This window comes from Scyliorhinus torazame, chromosome 5 (assembly GCF_047496885.1).
Source record: "Scyliorhinus torazame isolate Kashiwa2021f chromosome 5, sScyTor2.1, whole genome shotgun sequence".
Lineage (NCBI taxonomy): Eukaryota > Metazoa > Chordata > Chondrichthyes > Carcharhiniformes > Scyliorhinidae > Scyliorhinus > Scyliorhinus torazame.
The window spans coordinates 87,300,745-87,327,628 of NC_092711.1; the positions used below are offsets into that span (position 1 = coordinate 87,300,745).

At 48.5% G+C, this 26,884-nt stretch overlaps 1 protein-coding gene across 3 annotated transcripts; it reads right to left on the bottom strand.

Moving 5' to 3' along the window:
- Positions 1-18,390: 18,390 nt before the first annotated feature.
- LOC140418804 (uncharacterized) lies at positions 18,391-24,933 on the bottom strand. 3 transcript variants are annotated; one of them, XM_072502416.1, is made up of 2 exons: positions 24,848-24,933; positions 18,391-21,748 (listed from the first exon to the last, which is right to left on the bottom strand). In XM_072502416.1, exon 2 carries the CDS (start codon positions 21,326-21,328, stop codon positions 20,510-20,512), a length of 819 nt encoding a protein of 272 aa, XP_072358517.1. In that variant the 5' UTR covers positions 21,329-21,748; positions 24,848-24,933; the 3' UTR covers positions 18,391-20,509. The 3 variants fall into 3 exon arrangements, with proteins under 3 accessions (XP_072358517.1, XP_072358516.1, XP_072358515.1); XM_072502415.1 differs by having other exon boundaries at positions 24,800-24,920; XM_072502414.1 differs by having other exon boundaries at positions 24,741-24,920.
- Positions 24,934-26,884: the final 1,951 nt, after the last annotated feature.

Here is a 26,884-nt window from a genome sequence, read left to right on the forward strand (position 1 = left end):
ATGCGCAGTGAGGGTAATGGCGGTGGAGAGACGGTTGTGTCTCGGGTCCGCGGTCGGTCCGAGGGAGTTGGCGGTGCGCCGGGAGGACAGATCTGCCGGGTTGGTGGAGAGGCTTCAGAACATGGTTTTCAAGCTGAAACCATGAGTAATAACTTCTCCGTCTCCATATTTGCACCGAACTGGGCCACAACTTCTCGTGATAGGCCTTGGTTGACGCCATCTTTCTGGTGGGGTGGAGATGGCGGCGCTGGGCTGGGGTGGGCGCAGGGAGAAGCCTCACAAAACCTGGGTAAAGTCCAACAGGTTTATTGGAAATCACAAGCTTTCGGAGCACTGCACCTTCGTCAGGTGAAGCGGAGGCAGGTTCACAGGCACAGCATATATATGATGTGGCGATGCCAGCGTTGGACTGGGGTGGGCACAGTAAGAAGTTTTACAACACCAGGTTAAAGTCCAACAGGTTTGTTTCGATGTCACTGGCTTTCGGAGCGCTGCTCCTTCCTCAGGTGAATGAAGAGGTATGTTCCAGAAACATAGATATAGACAGATTCAAAGATGCCAGACAATGCTTGGCCACTGTCATACTGAACAGAATGGACTACTGCAAAGAAGTATACCGACAACTGAACAACCAAGAACGCTACAGACAGTTACCCGCAGATCCGACCAAGGAACACATACGCCAACTTAACAGACTGATCAAGACCTTGGATCCAGATCTTCAGAGCACCCTACGTACTCTCATCCCACGCATTGGAGATCTCTACTGCCTCCCGAAAATACACAAGGCCAACACACCAGGCCGTCCTATCGTTTCAGGCAATGGGACCCTGTGTGAGAACCTCTCTGGCTACATCGAGGGCATCTTGAATCCCATCGTACAAGGTACGCCCAGCTTCTGTCGCGACACGACGCACTTCCTACAGAAATTCAGCACCCATGGACCAGTTGAACTAGGAACATTCCTCGTCACAATGGACGTCTCGGCACTCTACACCAGCATCCCCCATGACGACGGCATTGCTGCAACAGCCTCAGTACTCAACACCGACAACTGCCAATCTCCAGGCGCAATTCTGCAACTCATCCGCTTCATTCTGGATCACAACGTCTTCACCTTCGACAACAAGTTCTTTATCCAGACACACGGAACAGCCATGGGGACCAAATTTGCACCCCAATACGCCACCATATTCATGCACAAGTTTGAACAAGACCTACTCACCGCACAGGACCTTCAACAGACGTTATACACCAGATACATCGATGACATTTTTTTCCTTTGGACCCACGGCGAAGAATCACTGAAACGACTACACGATGACATCAATAAGTTCCATCCAACCATCAGACTCACCATGGACTACTCTCCAAAATCAGTTGCATTCTTGGACACACTCGTCTCCATCAAGGACGGTCACCTCAGCACTTCGCTTTACCGCAAACCCACGGATAACCTCATGATGCTCCACTTCTCCAGCTACCACCCAAAACACATCAAAGAAGCCATCCCCTATGGACAAGCTCTCCGTATACACAGGATCTGCTCAGACGAGGAGGAGCGTAACAGACATCTACAGACGTTGAAAGATGCCCTCGTACGAACGGGATATGGCGCTCGACTCATCGATTGACAGTTCCAACGCGCCACAGCAAAAAACCGCACCGACCTCCTCAGAAGACAAACATGGGACACAACCGACAGAACACCCTTTGTCGTCCAGTACTTTCCTGGAGCGGAGAAACTACAACATCTTCTTCACAGCCTTCAACACGTCATCGATGAAGATGAACATCTTGCCAAGGTCATCCCCACACCCCCACTACTTGCCTTCAAACAACCGCGCATCCTCAAACAAACCATTGTTTGCAGCAAACTACTCAGCCTTCAGAACAGTGACCACGACACCACACAACCCTGCCATGGCAATCTCTGCAAGACGTGCCAGATCATCGACATGGATACCACCATTACACGTGAGAACACCACCCACCAGGTACGCGGTACATACTCGTGCGACTCGGCCAACGTTGTCTCCCTCATACGCTGCAGGAACAGATGTCCCGAAGCATGGTACATTGGCGAGACCATGCAGACGCTGCGACAACGAATGAACGGACATTGTGCGACAGTCACCAGGCAGGAATGATCCCTTCCAGTCGGGGAACACTTCAGCAGTCAAGAGCATTGAGCCTCTGATCTCCGGGTAAGCGTTCTCCAAGACGGCCTTCAGGACGTGCGACAACGCAGAATCGCTGAGCAGAAGCTTCTCGCCAAGTTCTGCACACATGAGTGCGGCCTCAACAGGGACCTGGTATTCATGTCGCATGACATTCATCCCCCACCATCTGGCCTGCAAAATCCTACCAACTGTCCTGGCTTGACACAATTCACACCTCTTTAACCTGGGGTTACCCCATCTCTGGATCTGTAAAGATTGAATCACCTGCTAATGCTCGCATTCCAAGCATTGTCTGGCATCTTTGAATCTGTCTATGTCTATGTTTCTGGAACATACCTCTTCATTCACCTGAGGAAGGAGCAGCGCTCCGAAAGCTAGTGATATCAAAACAAACCTGTTGGACTTTAACCTGGTGTTGTTAAACTTCTTACAGCATATATAGGCAGAGACACAATTGCCAAATAATTACAGACTGGAATGACATTTCCGACAGGTACGGAGTGAGTAGAGTGAGGGATAATCACAAGTAATCGAGGTGTGAATTCTCTCAAGCCAGGACAGTGAGTAGGATTCTGTAAACCCGGGCAGTATGAGATCCCGGATCAGGTTGGCCTCATGTGAGCAGAGTTTGACGACCAGTAAATTAATTTTTTTTTAATGTTATTGTTACTTGCACCGACCATGTCTAAATGAGGTTTTCATCACTGCTCATCCCGACCATCTCACTGCATCTTTCAGACTCAGCAATTGTTTTTTCTGTGGCATAATGCATTTCACTTCCCTTCTGAGCTATATTCACCATCGAATTGACCACCATTTTTATTCCGTCGAGTTAATTCTGCACAAAGTGAAAATGTGAAATCTGTTTCCCTCTCCACAGATACTGCTGAGTGTTTCCAGTATTTCCTCTTTTTATTTCAGCTTTACAGCAGCTGCAGTATTTTGATTTTTTATTGCAAGCGTCGCTCATGGAAACACAGACAGACCAATTAAGAGCCAGTTTGTAACAGGGTGGGTCTGGAGGCAGATTCTGGCCCATGGCCTCCAGTGTACGTCTTTTTGCATTGAATCATTGAGTGATTACAATACAGATGGAGGCCATTCAGCCTGTCTTGTCCGTGCTGGCTCTCTGCAAGAGCAAATTAGCTTCTTCCACTTCCCTGCCCTTTCACTAACAAGAGAAAGACAAGAGCAGGGAGGAGATAACAGAGAGAGAGAGTGAATCAAGAGCACGGAGGAGATTACAGAGAGAGAGACGAGCACTGTGGAAATAAATGGTCTTGCGTATGATGCAGATATGTGGTTGGAAGCCCATATTTAGGTGAAAGATGACACTGAGGTTGTGAACCGTCTGATTCCCACAGTTCCCAGGGAGAGTTATGGAGCCACTGGTGAAGGAGTGGAGTTTGTAGCGGGGACTGAAGACAAAGCTTCAGTTTTGTCGCTATTTAAATTGAGAGGGGAAATTTCTGCTCATCCAGTACTGGATGTCTTACTAGTCAGGATGGTGTGTTACTTGGACGAGAACCAGAAGATGTTCAATATGGAAGATTATTATTATTAATATATACCTGCTATCCTAGTCCTTTTGGATGGTACAGGTTGAGGGTTGGCAGACTTCTGTTGAGTTGTAGATATATAAACTCCACCTCCTTCACCCTTGCTGCTCCACATCGCTCTCTCTCTTCATGTTTTTGTGTGTCCACTCTCACTCCCTTTTTTCTGTTTTAATCAATTTCACAGGACATTGGAAAAGAAAGATGTGCAGTCGGGAAACTGAAACCAAACATCACATCAGGATCTGACAGTCGCCCGATATATCATCACTGGAATATCATCAGATTTTGAACATGGAAGAGAAAAGCACCAAATACAGTGAGGAGAAACCGTTCATGTGTTCTGTGTGTGGACGAGGATTCAGACAATCAGCTGACCTGTTAAAACATCAGCGCAGTCACAATGGGGAGAGACCGTTCACCTGCCCTCAGGAAAGGATTCATTCAGTCATCCAACCTGCTGAGACACCAGCGAATTCACACTGGGGAAAGACATTTTAAATGCCCAGACTGTGGGAAGTGGTATAAAGGTTCTGGGGGACTTCCGGGTGCGGCGATGACCAGCTGAGTCGCACGTTTCGGCAGCTCCCTGTGAAACGGACTTTTGGGCTCTTGATAGGAGCCCCAACGGCAATTTTGACGGCTAAAAACACTGCGGTAAACCAGAAGGGAATCCCCCCTGGATACGGATGGAAAAAGGAGGAGAGAGTGGCCAGATTGCAGTGGATCCTTTAGAACAGCGGCAAGGAAGGCAAGCAAAAACCAAGATGGCGTTGGAAGGTGGCAGTTTAACATGGGGCCCTGAACAACAAGAGTTCTTGAAATGCTGTGTGGAAGAGATCAAAAAGGAAATGAAGAAAGAGCTGTTGGCCCCGATACTACAGGCGATCGAAGGGCTAAAGGAGGAACAAAAGACCCAGGAGCGGGAGCTTCGGGTCGTGAAGGCAAAGGCAGCCGAGAATGAGGACGATATACAGGGCCTGGTGGTAAAGACGGAGACGCAGGAGGCACATCAGAAACGATGTGTGGAAAGGTTGGAGGCACTGGAAAACAACGCAAGGAGGAACAACCTGAGGATTCTTGGTCTTCCTGAAGGTGTGGAGGGAGCGGACGTTGGGGCATATGTGAGCACGATGCTGCACTCGTTAATGGGAGCGGAGGCCCCGGCGGGTCCGTTGGAGGTGGAGGGAGCATACCGAGTGATGGCGCGAGGACCGAGAGCAGGAGAAATTCCCAGAGCCATAGTGGTGAGATTCCTCCGATTTAAGGATAGAGAAATGGTCCTTAGATGGGCGAAGAAAACTCGGAGCAGTAAATGGGAGAACGCGGTGATCCACGTTTATCAAGACTGGAGTGCGGAGGTGGCGAGAAGGAGGGCGAGCTTTAATCGGGCCAAGGCGGTGCTTCATAAAAAGAAGATAAAATTTGGAATGCTGCAACCGGCAAGACTGTGGGTCACATATCGAGGGAGGCACCACTACTTTGAGATGGCGGATGAAGCGTGGACTTTTATTGTGGAAGAAAAACTGGAATGAGCGGGTTATTAAAAAGAACGTTTGAACAAAGTGGTGGGGCGAATGTGGGGGGCAAAGAGGGGTTTTATGTACTAATCCTGCGATGTGGTAACTTTTCTCTCTCCCACAGGTGGTGATGGGGGGAGGTGGAGGAGATGGGGCGTTGGCCATTGGGGGCGGGGCCAAGGGAGAAGCGCGGGCTTGGTTCCCGCGCTATGATAATCATGGCGGGAATAGAGAAGCAGGAAGGAGGGGGCGTCGCACGGTGCGAGCCGAGGTCACGGGGGGAAGCCGAGGTCAGCCAGAGTTTGCTGACTTCTGGGAGCAACATGGGGGGAGTAATTACGCTAGCGGGGGATCTAGCGGGGGGGGGTGGGAGGGGGGAATTACTGGGTTGCTGCTGCTGGGGAGAGGGGGAGCTGGTATGGGAGGGGATGGGCGGGGGGGCACCGCCTGGGGGAGATACAGCTGCGTGGGAACCGGGTGAGGAGCTGGAAAAAGGTGATGGCTAATCGACAAGGGGGGGGGGTAGGAAGCCCCCCGACTCGGCTGATCACGTGGAACGTGAGAGGGCTGAACGGGCCGATAAAGAGGGCACGGGTACTCGCACACCTTAAGAAACTTAAGGCAGATGTGGTTATGTTACAGGAAACGCACCTGAAACTGATAGACCAGGTTAGGCTACGCAAAAGATGGGTGGGGCAGGTGTTCCATTCGGGGCTAGATGCGAAAAACAGGGGGGTGGCTATATTAGTGGGGAAGCGGGTAATGTTCGAGGCAAAGACTATAGTGGCGGATAACGGGGGCAGATACGTGATGGTGAGTGGCAAACTACAGGGGGAGACGGTGGTTTTGGTAAACGTATATGCCCCGAACTGGGATGATGCCAATTTTATGAGGCGGATGCTAGGACGCATTCCGGACCTAGAGATGGGAAAGCTGATAATGGGGGGAGGTTTTAATACGGTGTTGGAACCAGGGCTGGATAGGTCGAAGTCCAGGACTGGAAGGAGGCCGGCAGCAGCCAAGGTACTTAAAGATTTTATGGAGCAGATGGGAGGTGTAGACCCGTGGAGATTTAGCAGACCTAGGAGTAAGGAGTTCTCGTTTTTCTCCTATGTCCATAAAGTCTACTCGCGAATAGACTTTTTTGTGCTGGGTAGGGCATTGATCCCGAAGGTGAGGGGAACGGAGTATACGGCTATAGCCATTTCGGATCACGCTCCACACTGGGTGGACTTGGAGATAGGGGAGGAAACAGGAGGGCGCCCACCCTGGAGAATGGACATGGGACTAATGGCAGATGAGGGGGGGTGTCTAAGGGTGAGGGGGTGCATTGAAAAGTACTTGGAACTCAATGATAATGGGGAGGTCCAGGTGGGAGTGGTCTGGGAGGCGTTGAAGGCGGTGGTTAGAGGGGAGCTGATATCAATAAGGGCACATAAAGGGAAGCAGGAGAGTAAGGAACGGGAGCGGTTGCTGCAAGAACTTTTGAGGGTGGACAGACAATATGCGGAAGCACCGGAGGAGGGACTGTACAGGGAAAGGCAAAGGCTACATGTAGAATTTGACTTGCTGACTACAGGCACTGCAGAGGCACAATGGAGGAAGGCACAGGGTGTACAGTACGAATATGGGGAGAAGGCGAGCAGGTTGCTGGCACACCAATTGAGGAAAAGGGGAGCAGCGAGGGAAATAGGGGGAGTGAGGGATGAGGAAGGAGAGATGGAGCGGGGAGCGGAGAGAGTGAATGGAGTGTTCAAGACATTTTATAAAAAATTATATGAAGCTCAACCCCCGGATGGGAGGGAGAGAATGATGGGCTTCTTGGATCGGCTGGAATTTCCCAAGGTGGAAGAGCAGGAAAGGGTGGGACTGGGAGCACAGATCGAGGTAGAAGAAGTGGTGAAAGGAATTAGGAGCATGCAGGCGGGAAAGGCCCCTGGACCGGATGGATTCCCAGTCGAATTCTATAGAAAATATGTGGACTTGCTCGCCCCGGTATTGACGAGGACCTTTAATGAGGCAAAGGAAAGGGGACAACTGCCCCCGACTATGTCTGAAGCAACGATATCGCTTCTCTTAAAGAAGGAAAAGGACCCGCTACAATGCGGGTCCTATAGACCTATTTCCCTCCTAAATGTAGATGCCAAGGTCCTGGCCAAGGTAATGGCAATGAGAATAGAGGAATGTGTCCCGGGGGTGGTCCACGAGGACCAAACTGGGTTTGTGAAGGGGAGACAGCTGAACACGAATATACGGAGGTTGTTAGGGGTAATGATGATGGCCCCACCAGAGGGAGAAACGGAGATAGTAGTGGCGATGGATGCCGAGAAAGCATTTGATAGAGTGGAGTGGGATTATTTGTGGGAGGTGTTGAGGAGATTTGGTTTTGGAGAGGGGTATGTTAGATGGGTGCAGCTGTTGTATAGGGCCCCAGTGGCGAGCATGGTCACGAATGGACGGGGATCTGCATATTTTCGGCTCCATAGAGGGACAAGGCAGGGATGCCCTCTGTCCCCATTATTGTTTGCACTGGCGATTGAGCCCCTGGCGATAGCGTTGAGGGGTTCCAAGAAGTGGAGGGGAGTACTTAGGGGAGGAGAAGAGCACCGGGTATCTTTGTATGCTGACGATTTGCTACTATACGTGGCGGACCCGGCGGAGGGGATGCCAGAAATAATGCGGATACTTGGGGAGTTTGGGGATTTTTCAGGGTATAAATTGAACATGGGGAAAAGTGAGTTGTTTGTGGTGCATCCAGGGGAGCAGAGTAGAGAAATAGAGGACCTACCGTTGAGGAAGGTAACAAGGGACTTTCATTACCTGGGGATCCAGATAGCTAAGAATTGGGGCACATTGCATAGGTTAAATTTAACGCGGTTGGTGGAACAGATGGAGGAGGATTTTAAGAGATGGGATATGGTATCCCTGTCAATGGCAGGGAGGGTGCAGGCGGTTAAGATGGTGGTCCTCCCGAGATTCCTCTTTGTGTTTCAGTGCCTCCCGGTGGTGATTACGAAGGCTTTTTTTAAAAGGATTGAAAAGAGCATCATGGGTTTTGTGTGGGCCGGGAAGACCCCGAGAGTGAGGAAGGGATTCTTACAGCGTAGCAGGGATCGGGAGGTGGGGGGCTGGCACTACCGAGCCTAAGTGAGTATTATTGGGCCGCTAATATTTCAATGGTGAGTAAGTGGATGGGAGAGGAGGAGGGAGCGGCGTGGAAGAGATTAGAGAGGGCGTCCTGTAGGGGGACTAGCCTACAGGCTATGGTGACAGCCCCATTGCCGTTCTCACCGAGGAACTACACCACAAGCCCGGTGGTGGTGGCTACACTGAAGATTTGGGGACAGTGGAGACGGCATAGGGGAAAGACTGGAGCCTTGTGGGGGTCCCCGATAAGAAACAACCATAGGTTTGCCCCGGGGGGAATGGATGGGGGATATGGAATGTGGCAAAGAGCAGGAATAACGCAACTGAAAGATCTGTTTGTGGATGGGAAGTTCGCGAGTCTGGGAGCGCTGACCGAGAAATATGGGTTGCCCCAAGGGAATGCATTCAGGTATATGCAACTGAGGGCTTTTGCGAGGCAACAGGTGAGGGAATTCCCGCAGCTCCCGACACAAGAGGTGCAGGACAGAGTGATCTCAAAGACATGGGTGGGGGATGGTAAGGTGTCAGATATATATAGGGAAATGAGGGACGAAGGGGAGACTATGGTAGATGAACTAAAAGGGAAATGGGAAGAAGAGCTGGGGGAGGAGATCGAGGAGGGGCTGTGGGCAGATGCCCTAAGCAGGGTAAACTCGTCGTCCTCGTGTGCCAGGCTAAGCCTGATTCAGTTTAAGGTATTACACAGGGCACATATGACTGGAGCACGGCTCAGTAAATTTTTGGGGGTGGAGGATAGGTGTGCGAGGTGCTCGAGAAGCCCAGCGAATCATACCCATATGTTTGGTCATGCCCGGCACTACAGGGGTTTTGGATGGGGGTGACAAAGGTGCTTTCAAAAGTAGTAGGAGTCCGGGTCGAACCAAGCTGGGGGTTGGCTATATTTGGGGTTGCACAAGAGCCGGGAGTGCAGGAGGCGAGAGAGGCCGATGTTTTGGCCTTTGCGTCCCTAGTAGCCCGGCGCAGGATATTGCTAATGTGGAAAGAAGCCAAGCCCCCGGGGGTGGAGACCTGGATAAATGACATGGCGGGGTTTATAAAGCTAGAGTGGATTAAGTTTGTCCTAAGGGGGTCGGCTCAAGGGTTCACCAGGCGGTGGCAACCGTTCGTCGAATACCTCGCAGAAAGATAGACAGAATGGGAAAAAGAAGGCAGCAGCAGCAGCCCAGGATCGGGGGGGGGGGGGGGGCGTGGGGGGGGGGGCGGGGAGGGGGGGGGCGGGGGGAGGAGGAACCAGAAGGACTCTCAGGGTTGTTAATATATACTGTATAGTATGTATAGGTCGTTGCTACAGATAATTATATATTGGACTGTTAAATTATATTTTTGAGTGTTACTTGTGACAAGGCAGTTGCCAATTAGGGCTAGTTTTCATTTTTGTTATTTATTATTTATTCATTTTTTGTTTATAAAATAGGTCATTGTTATTTGTGTTGTTATAATATTGTGTAAAGGATGCACAATGTACTGTGTTGGTTGACCAAAAATTTTCAATAAAATATTTAATTTAAAAAAAAATAAAGGTTCTGGGGATCTGAAGTCCCATCAACGTGTTCACACTGACGAGAGACCATTCAGATGCTCTCACTATGGGACTGGGTTCAGGTGATCATTTAACCTCACTCAACACCAGCGAGTTCACACCGGAGAGAGACCATTCACCTGCTCTAACTGTATGAAAGGATTTATTACCCCATCCCAACTGCGGACACACCAACACATTCACACTGGGGAGAGGCCATTCACTTGCTCCAAGTGTGGGAAGGGGTTCACTTCAGCATCAGCTATGCTGGTTCACCAGCGAATTCACACTAGAGAGAAGCCATTCACTTGCCCTCAGTGTGGGAAAGGATTCACTCAGTCATCCAACCTGCTGAGACACCAGCAGATTCACATTTATGCGAGATCGTTAAATCCCGGACTGTGCGAAGTACTGTCGAAGTTCCTGGGAACTGAAGTCCCGTCAACGTATTCACACTGATGAATGTCCATTCAGCTGCTCTCCCATTGGGACTGGGTTCAAACGATCATCTGACCTCACTATACATCAGGGCACTCACAGTGAGAGAGGCCGTTCACCTGCTCTGAGTGTGGGAAGGGATTCACTTGTTCATCACACTTGCTGACACACCAGAAGGTTCACACTGATGAGACCTTTTAAATGTCCAGATTGTGGGAATTTTTAAATAATCTTTATTGGCACAAGTGGGCTTACATTAACACTGCAATGAAGCTATTGTGAGAAGCCCCGAGTTGCCACATTCCAGCGCCTGTTTGGGTATAATGAGGGAGAATTCAGACTATCCAAAGTACCTAATGGGACTTGTGGGAGGAAACCCACGCAGATACGGGGAGAACGTATAGACTCCGCACAGACAGTGACCCAAGCCGGGAATCGAACCTGGGATCCTGGCACTGTGAAGCTACAGTGTTAACCACTTTGCTACCGTGCTGCCCACTGGAGCCCTGATATCCCACCAACTTGTTCACACTGCTGAGAGATGGTTCAAGTGCTCTCACTGTGACAGTAGGTTTAGGTGTTCATCTGACCTCACTTTACATCACAGTCACACTGCCGAGAGTCCATTCACGTGCTCTGAATGTGGGAAAGGATTCAGTATCGCATCCTGAGTTCAGACTGGGCAGAGGCTATTCACCTGCTCTGAATGTGAGAAGAGATTTAGTCAGTCATCCCAACTGCGGATACATCGGTGCATTCACACTGGGGAGAGGCCATTCTCTTGCCCTGAGTGTGGGAAGGGATTTATTCAGTCATTCCAACTGTGGATACACCAGCGAGATCACACTGGGGAGAAACCAGTCAGTTGTTCTGTGCGTGGGAAAGGATTCACTTTTTCATCCTACCTGCTGACGCACCAGCAAATTCACACTGGGGAGAGGCCATTCACCTGTTCCAAGTGTAGGATGGGAATTGCTCACCGGTCCAACCTGGTGAGACATCAGACAGTTCACACTGATGATTGACCCAGTAAATGTCCAGACTGCGGGAAGTGCTGTAAACTTTCCAAGGAACTTATCTCTCATTGACGTGTTCACCGATGTGAGTGAGTTCAGGTGCTCTCACTGTGGGACTGGATTCAGGCAAACATCTCGCCTCACAGTTCACCATTGCATGCACTCTGGGAAGAGGCCATCTCAAAGAACAAAGAACAAAGAAATGTACAGCACAGGAACAGGCCCTTCGGCCCTCCACGCCCGTGCCGACCATGCTGCCCGACTAAACTACAATCTTCTACACTTCCTGGGTCCGTATCCCTCTATTCCCATCCTATTCATGTGTTTGTCAAGATGTCCCTTAAATGTCACTATCGTCCCTGCTTCCACCACCTCCTCCGATAGCAAGTTCCAGGCACCCACTACCCTCTGCGTAAAAAACTTGCCTCGTACATCACCTTAAACCTATGCCCCCTAGTAATTGACCCCTCTACCCTGGGGAAAAGCCTCTGACTATCCACTCTGTCTATGCCCCTCATAATTTTGTAGACCTCTATCAGGTCTCTCCTCAACCTCCTTCGTTCCAGTAAGAACAAAACGAGTTTATTCAACCGCTTCTCATAGCTAATGCCCTCCATACCAGGCAACATTCTGGTAAATCTCTTCTGCACCCTCTCTAAAGCCTCCACATCCTTCTGGTAGCGTGGCGACCAGAATTGAACACTATACTCCAAGTGTGACCTAACTAAGGTTCTATACAGCTGCAACATGACTTGCCAATTCTTATACTCAATGCCCCGGCCAATGAAGGCAAGCATGCCGTATGCCTTCTTGACTACCTTCTCCACCTGTGTTGCCCCTTTCAATGACCTGTGGACCTGTACTCCTAGATCTCTTTGACTTTCAATACTCTTGAGGGTTCTACCATTCACTGTATATTCCCTACCTGCATTAGACCTTCCAAAATGCATTACCTCACATTTGTCCGGATTAAACTCCATCTGCCATCTCTCCGCCCAAGTCTCCAAACAATCTAAATCCTGCTGTATCCTCTGACAGTCCTCATCGCTATCCGCAATTTCACCAACCTTTGTGTCGTCTGCAAACTTACTAATCAGACCAGTTACATTTTCCTCCAAATCATTTATATATACTACAAAGAGCAAAGGTCCCAGCACTGATCCCTGTGGAACACCACTGGTCACAGCCCTCCAATTAGAAAAGCATCCTTCCATTGCTACTCTCTGCCTTCTATGACCTAGCCAGTTCTGTATCCACCTTGCCAGCTCACCCCTGATCCCGTGTGACTTCACCTTTTTGTACTAGTCTACCATGAGGGACCTTGTCAAAGGCCTTACTGAAGTCCATATAGACAATATCCACTGCCCTACCTGCATCAATCATCTTAGTGACCTCCTCGAAAAACTCTATCAAGTTAGTGAGACACGACCTCCCCTTCACAAAACCATGCTGCCGCTCACTAATACGTCCATTTGCTTCCAAATGGGAGTAGATCCTGTCTCGAAGAATTCTCTCCAGTAATTTCCCTACCACTGAAGTAAGGCTCACCGGCCTGTAGTTCCCGGGATTATCCTTGCTACCCTTCTTAAACAGAGGAACAACATTGGCTATTCTCCAGTCCTCCGGGACATCCCCTGAAGACAGTGAGGATCCAAATATTTCTGTCAAGGCCTCAGCAATTTCCTCTCCAGCCTCCTTCAGTATTCTGGGGTAGATCCCATCAGGCCCTGGGGACTTATCTACCTTAATATTTTTTAAGACACCCAACACCTCGTCTTTTTGGATCTCAATGTGACCCAGGCTATCTACACACCCTTCTCCAGACTCAACATCTACCAATTTCTTCTCTTTGGTGAATACTGATGCAAAGTATTCATTTAGAACCTCGCCCATTTCCTCTGGCTCCACACATAGATTCCCTTGCCTATCCTTCAGTGGGCCAACCCTTTCCCTGGCTACCCTCTTGCTTTTTATGTACGTGTAAATAGCCTTGGGATTTTCCTTAACCCTATTTGCCAATGACTTTTCATGACCCCTTCTAGCCCTCCTGACTCCTTGCTTAAGTTCCTTCCTACTTTCCTTATATTCCACGCAGGCTTCGTCTGTTCCCAGCCTTTTTGCCCTGACAAATGCCTCCTTTTTCTTTTTGACGAGGCCTACAATATCTCTCGTTATCCAAGGTTTCCGAAAATTGCCGTATTTATCCTTCTTCCTCACAGGAACATTCCGGTCCTGAATTCCTTTCAACTGACACTTGAAAGCCTCCCACATGTCAGATGTTGATTTGCTCTGTGTGTGGGAGGAAAGTCAATTAGACATACACCCTTCTGAGACACCAGTGTATTCATACTGGGGAGAGGCCAACCATCTGCTCTATGTGTGTGTGTGTGTGTAGGGATTCACACAATCTGCTGTTGGACAGTCATGCACTTGCCCTGTGTGTGTGTGTTCGGGGAGGCTGGTATGGGAATTGAACCGTGCTGCTGGCCTACCTTGGTCTGCTTTCAAAGCCAGCGATTTAGCCCTGTGCTAAACCAGCCCCCTTGGACAGTCATTCACTTGCTGTGTGTGTGGAAATGTTTCAACTGACCTGATGAAAGTTCACACTGGGCGTCGACTGTTCACCTGCTCTGAGTGGGAAGGGATTCACTCAGCCGTTTAAACCTTTGACTCATCAGTAAGTTCACACTGCACAGAGGGTGTCTGTGTGTGCTGTCTGGCAACACAGTTTCTGATAATGGAATTCATATTGATCAGAGATCCTGGATTTAATTTCAGATTGTTACAATGTTGCTCCCTAAAATCTAAATATACCATGTGTTTTTACCAAATTATCCATATCACTTGATACAAGCTCGGAAACAATGAGACATTGGTTCAATATTTTTATTTCTATCACACAACCCATTCCAGACAGAGACCATGAGATTACTGGACACCGACGGGAGGTCTCATCAGAAAGATCTGTGAGCACGTTATTCTAATCTGATCAATCTGGTTGAAGGTAGATCTGGTCAGGAACACCGAGCTTTTGTATTGATCGTTTTTCACTTTAGTAACGTGTTCTTAACTTGTCAACTCACTCTGGTTATTTATTTATCAAAGTGGAACACATGAACCCATTAATTCATCTGGTAAATTATGTTCTTTAGTCAGTCTGTGTGATCTACTTTTCCCATGGTTTATAACTGAATATCTCCTCTCTTCCTTCTAAACTTAAGAATGTCTTTGTATTTAGTCCATCTTCTGACCCTCTGGCTCAGTGTCGAGAACATACATTGTCTGTACTTTCAGATTATTTAAATCTTCATGTCTAATCTTATCCTCAGTCTGACCTCTGAGAACCTGCTTCTATTGTAGGTCCTTTGTTTTAATGTGTGTAAGTGACATTAGAACAAAGAAAAGTACAGCACAGGAATAGACCCTTCGGCCCTCAAAGCCAGTGCCGACCAAGCTGCCCGACTAAACTACAATCTTCCACACTTCTATTACTGTTGAATAATGTTTATTAAAGTTATTCAGATCTTCTCCGCATTGCCTCCCTCTGTCTACATTCCCCATCATGAGAATCAAGAAGGTTCTTACTTTTGTTGCTTTAGAGTTTTCTCTTGCTCAGTGCAAACATTTCTATTATATTCTTTCTCCTTGTAACCTGTTTACTTGAATTTCTGTAACATTTGGCCTTTACACACACTTCCTTGAGGGGAACTCCGGGATTTTCTATATGTAAACTGTGGTCGCCGAAACCCGAGTGCAGCTAGCCCTCAACCAGTGGTCGGACATGGCGCTGATCATTAAGTCTTCCCTCGCCTACGTGAAAGAGGCGGGAGACGCGGACGTGACTGAGCAGCGCGAGCTGAAATCTTTCCTCGCCCGGCTCCAGGGGAAACGAAGGGGCCCGCGCTCCTCTGCTCCCTCCAGGCACTCATTCAGAACTTCTTGGTCCTCTGGGACAGGAAGTATGTGGCATGCTTCCTGCAAGAAACCCACACTGCCCCAGGAGACAAAGTCACATGGCTCCTGGAGTGGCAGAGAGGGGGGGGGGGGGGGGGGGGGTCTATATGAGTCACCTAACCTTACGTTTAGGTGGGTTGGCTATCTTGTTGGTCCCACATTTTCAGCCGGAGATTTTGAAGGTCAAGGAGCCAGTGCCAGGTTGGTTGCAGCACCTGACGGTCCACGAGGTGGGTGAGGTATTTCACCTTGTGAATGTCTACGCACCTCAGGCTGGCCAGCAGCAGATGACTTTCTTCGAGCAAGTATCCACTCTCCTTGGCATCATCGCCGCAGGCAAGTGCATCGTCCGGGGGGGGGGGGGGGGATTTTAATTTTAATTGCACGCTCGGGACAAAGGACCGCCTCGGTACCCTGTGCAGCTCTCGTGCGGTGGTGAAGTTAAGGAACCTGGTCGGGTTCTTTGACTTGGTGGATGTCTGGCACTCTATCCTGACTCCAGCGTCTTCACTTTTTTGAGGCCTGGGGTCGGAGTGTGCAGAATTGACCACCTCTACATTTCAAGGTCACAGCTGCCCCGTTACCATCTTTTTCTTTTTTAATTTAGAGCATCCAATTAATTTTTTCCAATTAAGGGCAATTTAGCATGGTCAATCCATCTACCCTGCACATCGTTTGGGTTGTGGGGGTGAAACCCATGCAAACACTGGGAGAATGTGCAAACTCTACACGGACAGTGACCCAGAGCCGGGATCGAACCTGGGACCTCGGCGCCGTGAGGCAGCCGTGCTAACTACTTCTGCCACCGTGCTGCCCTGCCCCGCCCCATTTCCTGATGGCCTCTGTGCAGCAGGTGCCGTGCTCGGACCACAGTCTGGTCTGGGTGGGGCTCGCCCTGTCTCGTGCTCAGACACGGTCCGCGTACTGGCACTTCAACAACCTACTGCTGGAGGACAAGTGGTTCCTTGGCTCGTTCGTCGGATCTGGACGGGCTTGAGAAGGAAGCGGAGAGGCTTCCCCATGAGGTTATGGTGGGACGTGGGCAAGACTCCCATGCCTACCTTCTGTCATGAGAATGCGAGGGGGTCGACAAAGAGGCCGAAATCCAAGGTCGAGGAGATGGTCAAGGAGGTACGTTACCTGGAGTCATGTCTCAGTCAGCCCGATGAGGATCTGGCCCCGTGCTTGATGTTCAGGGAGAAGAAGGGCGCATGCGGGATCTGCAACTTGTTGAGACCCGTGGCCCGTTTCTGAGGTCATAGATCCAGATCCTCATGGACCCCAGTTCTCCTACTTCTGGCAAAAATGCGTGGGGTCCATCAGCAGTTCCTTACACTGCTGGCTGATGATTGGTCCCTCATCTCGGGTCAGGGCACAAATTCGAAACATCTAGTGCCCATTTCTCCTGGATCCGTCCAAGGAGGATGCTTTGAGTTTTGTGGAAGGACCTGCCGCAGATCGGCCCAGAGGGCGCCGGGAGGTTTGATAACCCTATAAGCCTGAGGGAGCTGACCTTTGCCCTCGACAGTCTGTCCAGGAGCAAAAACCCCGGGCTGACCATGCAGACTTTCAGAGTGTTCTGGAACTTCTGGGGAGCGACGACGCAGGGGTCCTGGGGGAAAAGTCTCGCGACTGGGGAGATGCCACCATTACCCTGCTGCCAAAGAGGGAGGATCTCCCCCACCTTAAAAAATGGTGACCGGTCTCCCTCCTCAGCACAGATTACAAAATCTTCACCAACATTTATTGCCCATCCCTAATTGTCCTTGAGAAGGTGGTGAGCTGTCTTCTTGAACTGCTGCTGTCGGTGTGGTGTTGGGACACCCACTGTGCTTTTCGAGAGGGAATTCCAGGAGTTTGACCCAGCCACAGTAAAGGTTCAGTCGAAGGGGCGACATGGGAGCACAGTGGTTAGCACTGCTGCCTCGCAGTGCCAGGGACCCAGGTTCGATAACGGCCTTGGGTGACTCTCTCGCGTCCTTTGCAGCCTCCTTAAATCTACTTCACATATTACTTCCCTTCCTGTACGAGTCATACATTCAATCCCGTCATCCAACACATTCGTACAGATTGTAAATGGTTGGGAGCCCAGCACTGATCCTGGTGCCATTCCATTTGTCACACCTTACCCACCCAGAAATGACCCATTTATACCTACTGTCTGCTTCCTGTTAGCTAACCAATCCTCTATCCATGCTGATATGTCCCCCCCCCCCCCCCCACACACACACAATGAGCTTATTTTGTGCAATAACCTTTGATGTGGCACAATGGGAAATACCTTCTGGAAATCCAGATAAAGCACATCTACAGGTTCCCCTTTATTGACATCCCTTGTTACTTCCTCAGAGAACCTTGATAAATTAGTCAATCACGATTGATTCCCTGAACCCCATTTTCATTTTCAAACAATGTATCAAAAGAAAAATCAAATCTCCTCTCCCCCTCTGGCCCCTTTGCCAATTACCTTAGAGGGACTCACTTTCTGTTAAAGAGCCTGCCAACCCCTCTCACCCACTTTACGGAAAGTGAAAAATGTAATCAGGAGAAGTCCAACAAATTCAAATATTTTCCTGTTAAAAGTTTATTGCCGAAACAGAACACGGTTAAAAAAAGTAACAGAAAATTACTTGAGGATGAAAGACAACCAGAGTAACAGGATGGTCACAATGTTCTGGTCCCAAATGGTTTCCCTGCGGCTCCTCTGTACCCTGTTCCCGTGACTTTGGACACGGGGGCACTGAACCCTGGGGGTCGCATCACCGTCAGCCCGTCACCCTCGCTCCTGATTAGTTGGAGATTCATTTCCCAGTCAGGCCTCCAGCACCTTCCTGTCTCTATTAGTGAACAGGCCCCTTTATTCTCAGCTAAATTCAGCCCTCAGCTGTCACTGACACGAGCAATAAAGACAGAAAGGTGCCAGAGGCTCAAACCAGAAGTCCGAATTTGTGGATTACGACCCCCATAAAGGTCAGCAACTTCTTGAAAAAAAATCGAATTCCCAGTCAACAAATTAAAAGGATCACACGACGGGACTTCAAGTTTTATGACTTTTAATGCAACAAACAAACAAACTAGAAGCTACTTTAACCTACACATAGAACTTTGCTCTTTTTTAATAATAATAATCTTTATTATTGTCACAAGTAGCCTTACATTAACACTGCAATGAAGATACTGTGAAAAGCCCCTAGTCGCCACAGTCCGGCGCCTGTTCGGGTACACTGAGGGAGAATTCAGGATGTCTAAATTCATCTAACAAGCACATCTTTCGGGACTTGTGGGAGGAAACCGGAGCACCCGGAGGTAACCCACGCAGACATGGGGAGAACGTGCAGACTCTGTACAACAGTGGCCCAAGTGGGAATTGAACCTGGGACCCTGGCGCTGTGAAGCACCAGTGCTAACCACTGTGCTACCGTACCAAAGGTTTGCAATCTAAAGTCGAACTGCACGATTATAGTGAGGAATGAGGAATAGCGATCTCTACAGCCACCTCGTTCAACACTCTGGGATATTGATCATCAGGTATTGGGCATTTATTCGCTTCCAACCCCATTCATTTCTCCAGTACCACTTTTCACTAATTCTCATCTCTTTCTGTCCCTCGTGCTCACTTGTCGCTTGGTTCGCTCGTGTTTTGGTGAAATTTTTGCATCTTCCTCTGTGAAATCAGACACACATTGCTTAGTTTCTCTGCCATTTCCTCATTCCCTATTATGAACTGTCCTGTATCTGCCTGGAATGGACCCACATTTGTCTTTGACAATCTTTTCCTTTTTACATATCTATAGAAGCTTCACCAGTCGGTTTTTATGTTTCTCCCCAGTTTGCCCTCATATTCTATTGCTCTTTATCAGTTTATTGGTCCTCCTTTGCTGAATTGTAAAACATTTCCCAATCCTCAGGTTACCACTATTTTGACCACGTTATGAGCCTCTTCCATTGATCTAATGGAATCTTTAACTTTTCTTGTTAGCCACGGTTGCATCACTTTTCCTGTTTGATTTTTATTCCTTAAATAAATCTATATTTGTTGTATATATGTGAAATAAAAGTCACAAAAATCCCAGAGGACCATCGGCTTCTCTCCTCGCTGAAATTCCTTTAGTTTATTTCAAATAGCTTGCAAGCTTACGCTCCCTCTGATGAAGGCAGGAGACCCATGTCTCTTGAAACTCCCAGAGCGAGTGAGACAAAGGGAGGCAACACATACATGTGGTCTCATATACATTCATGCAGCATCACGTGCCACATACACGAATACAAGATTCCGATAGGCCCTTTCCTTGACCTGGTCATATAATCTAACTGCCACTGATTCTGATAGGCTCATTACACATTCCTTTCCTGCCTCTGGGCCTCTGCCTCCCAGCATCCTTTGTGCAAAGAGCCAGTCCTGATAGCCACCCCTCCCCCTCTCGCCATGCTTTGCCCATCTCTTTGTTCACTCCCTGCAACCTGAATTAATGTCCATAATGCACTATTCTAACTGGTCATCCCAGTCTAATGCTCTTTTCTTTAGTTCAATTCCTCAATTTAACCTGAGGGTCAGCAAACCTCAGGCGAGGGGCCTGGTTGAGAAGGTGGGGCCTTCATGAATAAACTCAGCCAGTACGGGAGTTGAATCCTCACTGTTGGCCTTGCTCTGCATCACAAACAGTAGTCCAGCCAACTGAGCAAACCGACCCCTGATAAATATGTAATAATTCTTTAAATATTAAGTATTCCCTGCACCAATCATTTTCCCAGTCCACATCGGACAACTTCCTCCTCAAAGCCTGATAGTTTTCTTCGATGAGGAACACTCAGATAACTTAAACAAAAGAACCACGTAACCACCAGGGCCCATCTCCAAGACAACGTGGCCTGGTTCGAAAGTTCCAAAAAGAAATGGAAACTAAATATCTTCAACTTCCAAACACCCTTTCACTCCGAGATCCTTGTGCAATTTGAAGCCAGGAATTAGCAACAAGGCTCAAACAGCATCAGCCCACTGGAGCCAAAGTAGTGAGACCGGCCAGTACAGCAGAAAGGAACCCTCCAACCATCCCCACTGACCACCTGTCAGAATGACCAAAATGCAGTCCTGGGTGTAGAGCAGAAACAATAACAGCAGAATCCAACCCCATAATCAATTGTGAAATTGTTGGCGTCACAGCAGGTGCGATGAAGTATGCAATCCCATCGCACATTGAGAGGTGGATGGCGTCTCTCCAGTGTGAACTCGCTGGTGTCTCCGCAGATGAGATAACTGAGTGAATCCCTTTCCACACTGAGAGCAGGTGAATGGCCTCTCCCCAGTGTGAACTCGCTGGTGTCTCTGCAGGTGAGGTAACAGAGTGAATGCCTTCCCACACTGAGAGCAGGTGAATGGCCTCTCCCCAGTGTGAATTTGCTGATGTCTCTGCAGGGTGGATGACCGAGTGAATCCTTTCCCACACTGAGAGCAGCTGAATGGCCTCTCCCCAGTGAGAGCTCGCTGGTGTCTCTGCAGGCTTGATGAATCAATGAATCCCTTCCCACACTGAGAACAGGCGAATGGCCTCTCCCCAGTGTGAACTCGCTGGTGTGACTGCAGGGTGGATAATTGAGTAAATCCCTTCCCACACTGAGAGCAGGTGAATGGCCTCTCCCCAGTGTGAACTCGCTGGTGTCTCCGCAGGTTGGCTGAATCGCTGAATCCCTTCCTACACTCAGAGCAGGTGAATGGCCTCTTCCCAGTGTGAACTCGCTGGTGTGACTGCAGGTGAGATAACTGAGTGAATCCTTTCTCACACTGGGAACAGATGAACGGCCTCTCCCCAGTGTGAACTCGCTGATGTGACTGCAGGTGAGATAACTGAGTGAATCCTTTCTCACACTGGGAGCAGGTGAACGGCCTCTCCCCAGTGTGACTGCGTCGATGAGTTCCCAGCTCTGATGGGGCTTTGAATCCCTTCCCACAGTCCGCACATTTCCACGGTTTCTCCATGTTTTGGGTCTCCTCGTGTCTCTCCTGGGTGGATGATCAGCTGAATCCTTGACCACACACACAACACGGGGACGGTCTTTACCTGCTGTAAATGGTATGATGTTTGTTCAGGCTGTGTAACTGGTTAAAGCTCTTTCCACAGTCAGTTCACTGGAACACTCTCACTCGGGTGTGTGTTGTGTGGGTCTCGGTGCTTTTCCAGTCACATTGATGTTTCAAATCTATAGAAGCCAACAGATCAGACAAACATTTCTTCTAGATTCAAAGGTCAAGCACGGGCTTGGAGGGCCGAAGGGCCTGTTCCTGTGCTGTACATTTCTTTGTTCTGTACATATTCAGGTTGTAAGGAATCGAGTGACTCTGTCACACCGAGACTTGACTATTGAGATTTCTGTCTGTAATTCCTCCTCGTCTAATATCCTGTAAAAACAATTTACAAAAGTCATGACTGTCAATACAGGATAGAAACTCAGAATGGACAATTCTAGTTTTGGTGGCATATTTTTTCCTTTCTTATTCCCCTAAAGTTGTAAACATTCTCCCTCCATTCTCACTCTGCTGACTCTAATATTCACCCTCCCTATTCTCCTGAAGGTGCTGATTCATGTTGATTGACAGATCCAAGCTCACAACTTCCTGTCCAGGAGATCACAACAAATATGAGCTGCAGTTGGCCATTCGGCCCATCAAGCCTGAACCATTCAATGGGATCATTTGCCGATCTACCTCAGCACCGTTTTCCCCACACTATCCCCAAGTCCCTCGACATCTTCAATATCTTGAAACCTATCAGTCTGTGTCTTGAAAATACTTGATGACTGAATCTCCAGAATGCTCTGAGGGAGGGAATTCCAAAGCTTCACCACATCCTCAAATAAAGAAATCCCTCCTCATCTCAGCTTTCTCTCCATTTACCTGCCAGTTCCGCATAACACTTGACATCCTGAATCAGAAATATGTCTGTGCCGGGGTGTCTGGTATTTGATACGGGTGCGGGAGCTGCTATTCCGCAGGTTCTAGTGCCGCTCACCTCAAACCTGTCACTGATCCTGATAGCCTGGCACTCATCTACCTAATCCTTGAATTCATATTTGTTACCATGTCTCTGGAAGACTTCAGGGTTCGGATTGGTAGGATTATGCCAGTAAAAGTGAAATCCGTTGATAAACAGCGCAGGTGGATTCAGCGGGAATGGAGCCGCCTTTTCAACATGGCGGCCTGACCCTTGGGAGGTCTCTCGACCCCGCCCTCTCCGGGGCTCTCTGGGAGGCGGCAAAAATGATGACTACCAAAATTATCCGTGTTACTGACCAGAGGCTGAGTGTGCTGACTCAATATCTGTGAGCTCATAAGGCCCAGCTCCAAAACGCCATGAAGATGCTCGATGATCCGGAGGAGAGAATCCTGAACATTCAGTAAGATGCCTACTCGACGGAGACAATAATTCAATCCTTTGAAAACCAGCCGAGTGGCGTGGCGGAGGTCCTGGAGGACTGAGGGTCGGAGAAAGAACATCCGAGTCGTCGGTCTGTCCAATGGTCATCATAGAATTTACAGTGTAGAAGGAGGCTACTCGGCCCATCGAGTCTGCACCTTGGAAACAGGACCCCATCCAAGCCCATACCCCATCCCTGTAACCCAGTAATCCCACCTAACCTTTTATTTGGGCACTAAGGGCAATTTATCATGGCCAATCCACCTAACCTGCACATCTTTGGACTGTGGGAGGAAACTGGAGCACCCGGAATAAACCTACGCAGACACGGGGAGAATGTGCAGATTCCAGACAGACAGTGACCCAAGCCGTGAATCGAACCTGTGACCCTAGAGCTGTGAAGCAACTGTGCTACCGTGCTGCCCATGAATGCTGTTTTTTTCTGTCCATTCAGTGTGGAGGGTAAGGCTCCCGTTAGGTTCTGCGAGGATCGACTGCCACGTTTTCTCAAGTTGGATGTGAAGCCTGGGCGTTTCAAATTAGAAACGGTGCATCGGTCTTTGAGGCGGAGGGATAGTTTTCATCCCAGGCCTGTAATCATTCACTTCCACAACTTGAAAGAATGTCCTGGAGAGGGAACGGCGAGGTAGCACCTGGCCCAGGAAGGAGTGAGGATTTACTTCTTCCAGGACTTTTCGGCAGCAACACAAACGAAGCATCGAAGCTTTGATGAAGTTCAAAGGCAGCTCAGGGCTGTGGTGAGTGAATTATGTCAGGCTTTATCCTGCAACCCGAAAAATGGTATCCAACAACTCCATCAAGTCGTTCAACAATCCAACTATTGCCTTGGCCTTCATTAAATCCATGGAGGGATGATTTGCAGCTCGGACTAACTCAGGTTCTAATCCGGATTCTTTCCCTGTCATAATATTGTCTGAATTTCAGAATCACAGAAATACACATAGGGACAGGAGTAGGCCATTCAGCCTCTCGAGTCTGTACGCCATTTAGTGAGATCAGGCTGATCTGTGACCTAACTCCATATCCATTAATATCTTTGCTTAACAAAACTCTACCTCAGATTTAAACTTAACAACTGATCCAGTTTCACCTGCTGTTTGTGGGAGAGAGTTCCAAACCTCTGCCACCCTGCGTATGAAGAATTTCTTCCTGACACCTGTACTGAGCGGTCTAGCCCTTATTTTTAGACAATGATCCCGAGTTTTAGAATCTCCAACCAGTGGAAATAGTTTATCTTCATCGACCCTGTCGTTCCCTGTTAATAGCTCAAATACTTCAATTAGATCACACCTTAAATGTCTAAATTTTTGCAAAAACAGGCGTATTTGTGGTTAAAACTTTGGATCAGAGCCGCTGCATTCTCTCCCTCGCCTCCCACAGCATCCTGGGATACAATTCATCCAGAGCTAGTAATCTAATAATGGCAGGGTAGCAGAGTGGTTAGCACTGCTGCTTCACAGCACCAGGGACCCGGGTTCGATTCCGAGCTTGGTTCACTGTCTGTGTGGAGTCTGCACGTTCTCCCTGTGTCTGCGCGGGTTTCCTCAGCATGCTCCAGTTTCCACCCACAAGTCCCAAAAGATGAGCTTGTAAGGTGAATTGGACATGCTGAATTCTCCCTCTGTGTACCCGAACAGGCGCCGGAATGTGGCGACTACAGGATTTTAATAGTAACTTCATTGCAGTGTTAATGTCAGCCTACTTGTGACACTAATGATAAAGATTATGAATGGGCCGAAGGGCCTCTTTCCGTGCTGTAAAACTCTATGATTCTAAAGATAGAGGTGGGAGAGGGAGGGAGATTGAGAAGGAGTTTATAGAGAAACTGCCAAAGCCACAACATTCACCAGCTCCAAGGACACACTTTCGCTCCCTTTCCAATCTGAAAGCAGCCTGAGCTGGATTTACATTCCCCTTAATTGATCATTGCTGGGTGATAATCCTGTACTTCCTCACCTCACACCACTGTGACAGCACCTTCACTACACAGACTGCAGCAACTGACCAAACATCACCTTCCCAGTTATTCCTGAAGGCACCGCCTTCCCAACCTGGCCCCTTGCCTGAGGTGCGGTGATCCTCAGGTCACATCACCGCCGGTCAGCTCTCTCTCCCGGGACCAGGCCCTGGTTCACAGACGCCATCTTGGGGAAACAGAGCGCATGCGCTGGCGTCTTGGTGACGCAACAACTAGTGGGTTTCTGTTCCCAGCCGGGTCCTAGTGCCGGTGAGAATATTGCAGTGAAACAGGTTTTAAATAAGTTTCACCTACTCCCAGGATCCAGCTGATCTTTGTAGCCTGGAGGTGTCTATGGATCACGGATACATTTAGTGTGAGAAGCTGCAGCCTCTATATAGCTACCTGAAGGGGGTTATACAGCGTTTGATTACATTTCGTGGTCCTTTCCAGTTCATTATCAGGATGTTTGTGTGATATTTTCTTCCCCTCAGAGTGATATTTCTTCATTTAAAATACTTTCAGCAGCAAGCTTACTGGTGATTTTTTAAAGGAAAGGAGGTTATTTATTATCACACTATTTCCTGGACGTTTGAAAATCTCAGTCTCTCGTCTATTTCACACTCACTGACACATACACAGAAATTAGGTACAAGTCAAGTTGAAGCTGTAATGATGAAAATGGAATGTCGACTGCAATCTTTATATTGCTGCAGGTCTGTGGTCTTCTTGTTGAGCTGGTCCTTTAGTTGGAGTCAAGGGTTTTTAGAAACAAATAATTCTCATGAGGCTCTGAAGCTTCTTGTCGATGAATAGCCAGGAGGTTGGTTCTCAGGTGGGCTTGGAAGCTGGAATAAGTTCAGTACTGTGGCTGCACTGGGAGACATTCAGCTCTGCTGGTTCAGCTGCTTCAGATGCTTCTCACACACACATTTGCTTTGTTCGGGGTTTATTATACTGCATCCCTGACAATTAACTGCAGGGTTAAAACTCTGAGACCCAGAACACTCCGATACAATAGCAGTTTACGATGCTCACTCACGCTTATCTCTGCCCCAATTCGAGCTCATTCTCCGGTGTTCAATACGGCACTTGGAGACTAACAGTGCCGTGATTTCATATTCCTCAAATGCTGGTTCATACTGACACATCGAGACATTTAAACTTCACAGGTGGCTCTAAGTTTCCTTATTCAGGTCCGTGTTTAACTAATTATTGGTCACAGAATCGAATATTGCCCACAGTTTAATGTCCATAATAACCTGTTAAATTGCAGCTATCTTGGCAGAGTTTGTGGATCTTACAGTCTATAATATCTAGTATCCTTGTGCTGAGCGTAAGATCTTGAATCTAACCTTGGGCCTGGTTAAAACAGTGAATTGTAGCTGGGTGAGGACCTTGGAGGTGGGTGGGTGGTTACTCTGGCTGCCGACTGTGTTGCGTGGTTTTGTCTATTCCCAGTGGCTCCTCAGAGGGAGCATGCGGTATCCACCGGAATGCTTGACACCTTCCACAACCACACCTCAGCGGACAGCTGTTTCAGAGACACTGGGAACAATATTCTGGTTCAGTTAGGAAGGTTCCCTACACTTTGGTTGGGACTTCTAGCTGATTTTGTTCTTTTTGTGTGACTGGACCACATGCTTGGGGAAAGCAACAGAGGAAAGAAGGTTCGATAGAAACTAGAATGATCTGTTGTGAATTTCTATCCTATTCATACAGTGCTCATTTTTGGAAACCTCTTTTTCAGAGCATTAGAACGGGAGGTTTGGCAGCTGGGCAACTCGAACCAAACATCATATTGAGATCTGACGGTGTCACTCAATTCATTACGACCTAAAAAGCACAAACTTTCAATGTGTTTGTCTGTTCTGTCTGTGGGCAAAGATTTCAAATATCAGTGTGACTGGAAAAGCACCGACACACACACAGCACATACCCGAGCGAGAAAGTTCCAGTGAACTAACTGTGGAAAGAGATTTAACCAGTTTCACAGCCTGAAAGAACACCACACCATTGACAGCAAGGAAAGACTGTACACGTGCTCTGTGTGTGGACGAGGATTCAACTGATCATTGGGTTGGATTGGATTGGATTTGTTTATTGTCACGTGTACCGAGATACAATGAAAAGTATTTTTCTG

What these genes read in the sequence shown, in the direction of transcription:
- LOC140418804 (XM_072502416.1), bottom strand. Translation starts at nt 21,328, where the DNA reads ATGGAGAAACCGTGGAAATGTGCGGACTGTGGGAAGGGATTCAAAGCC.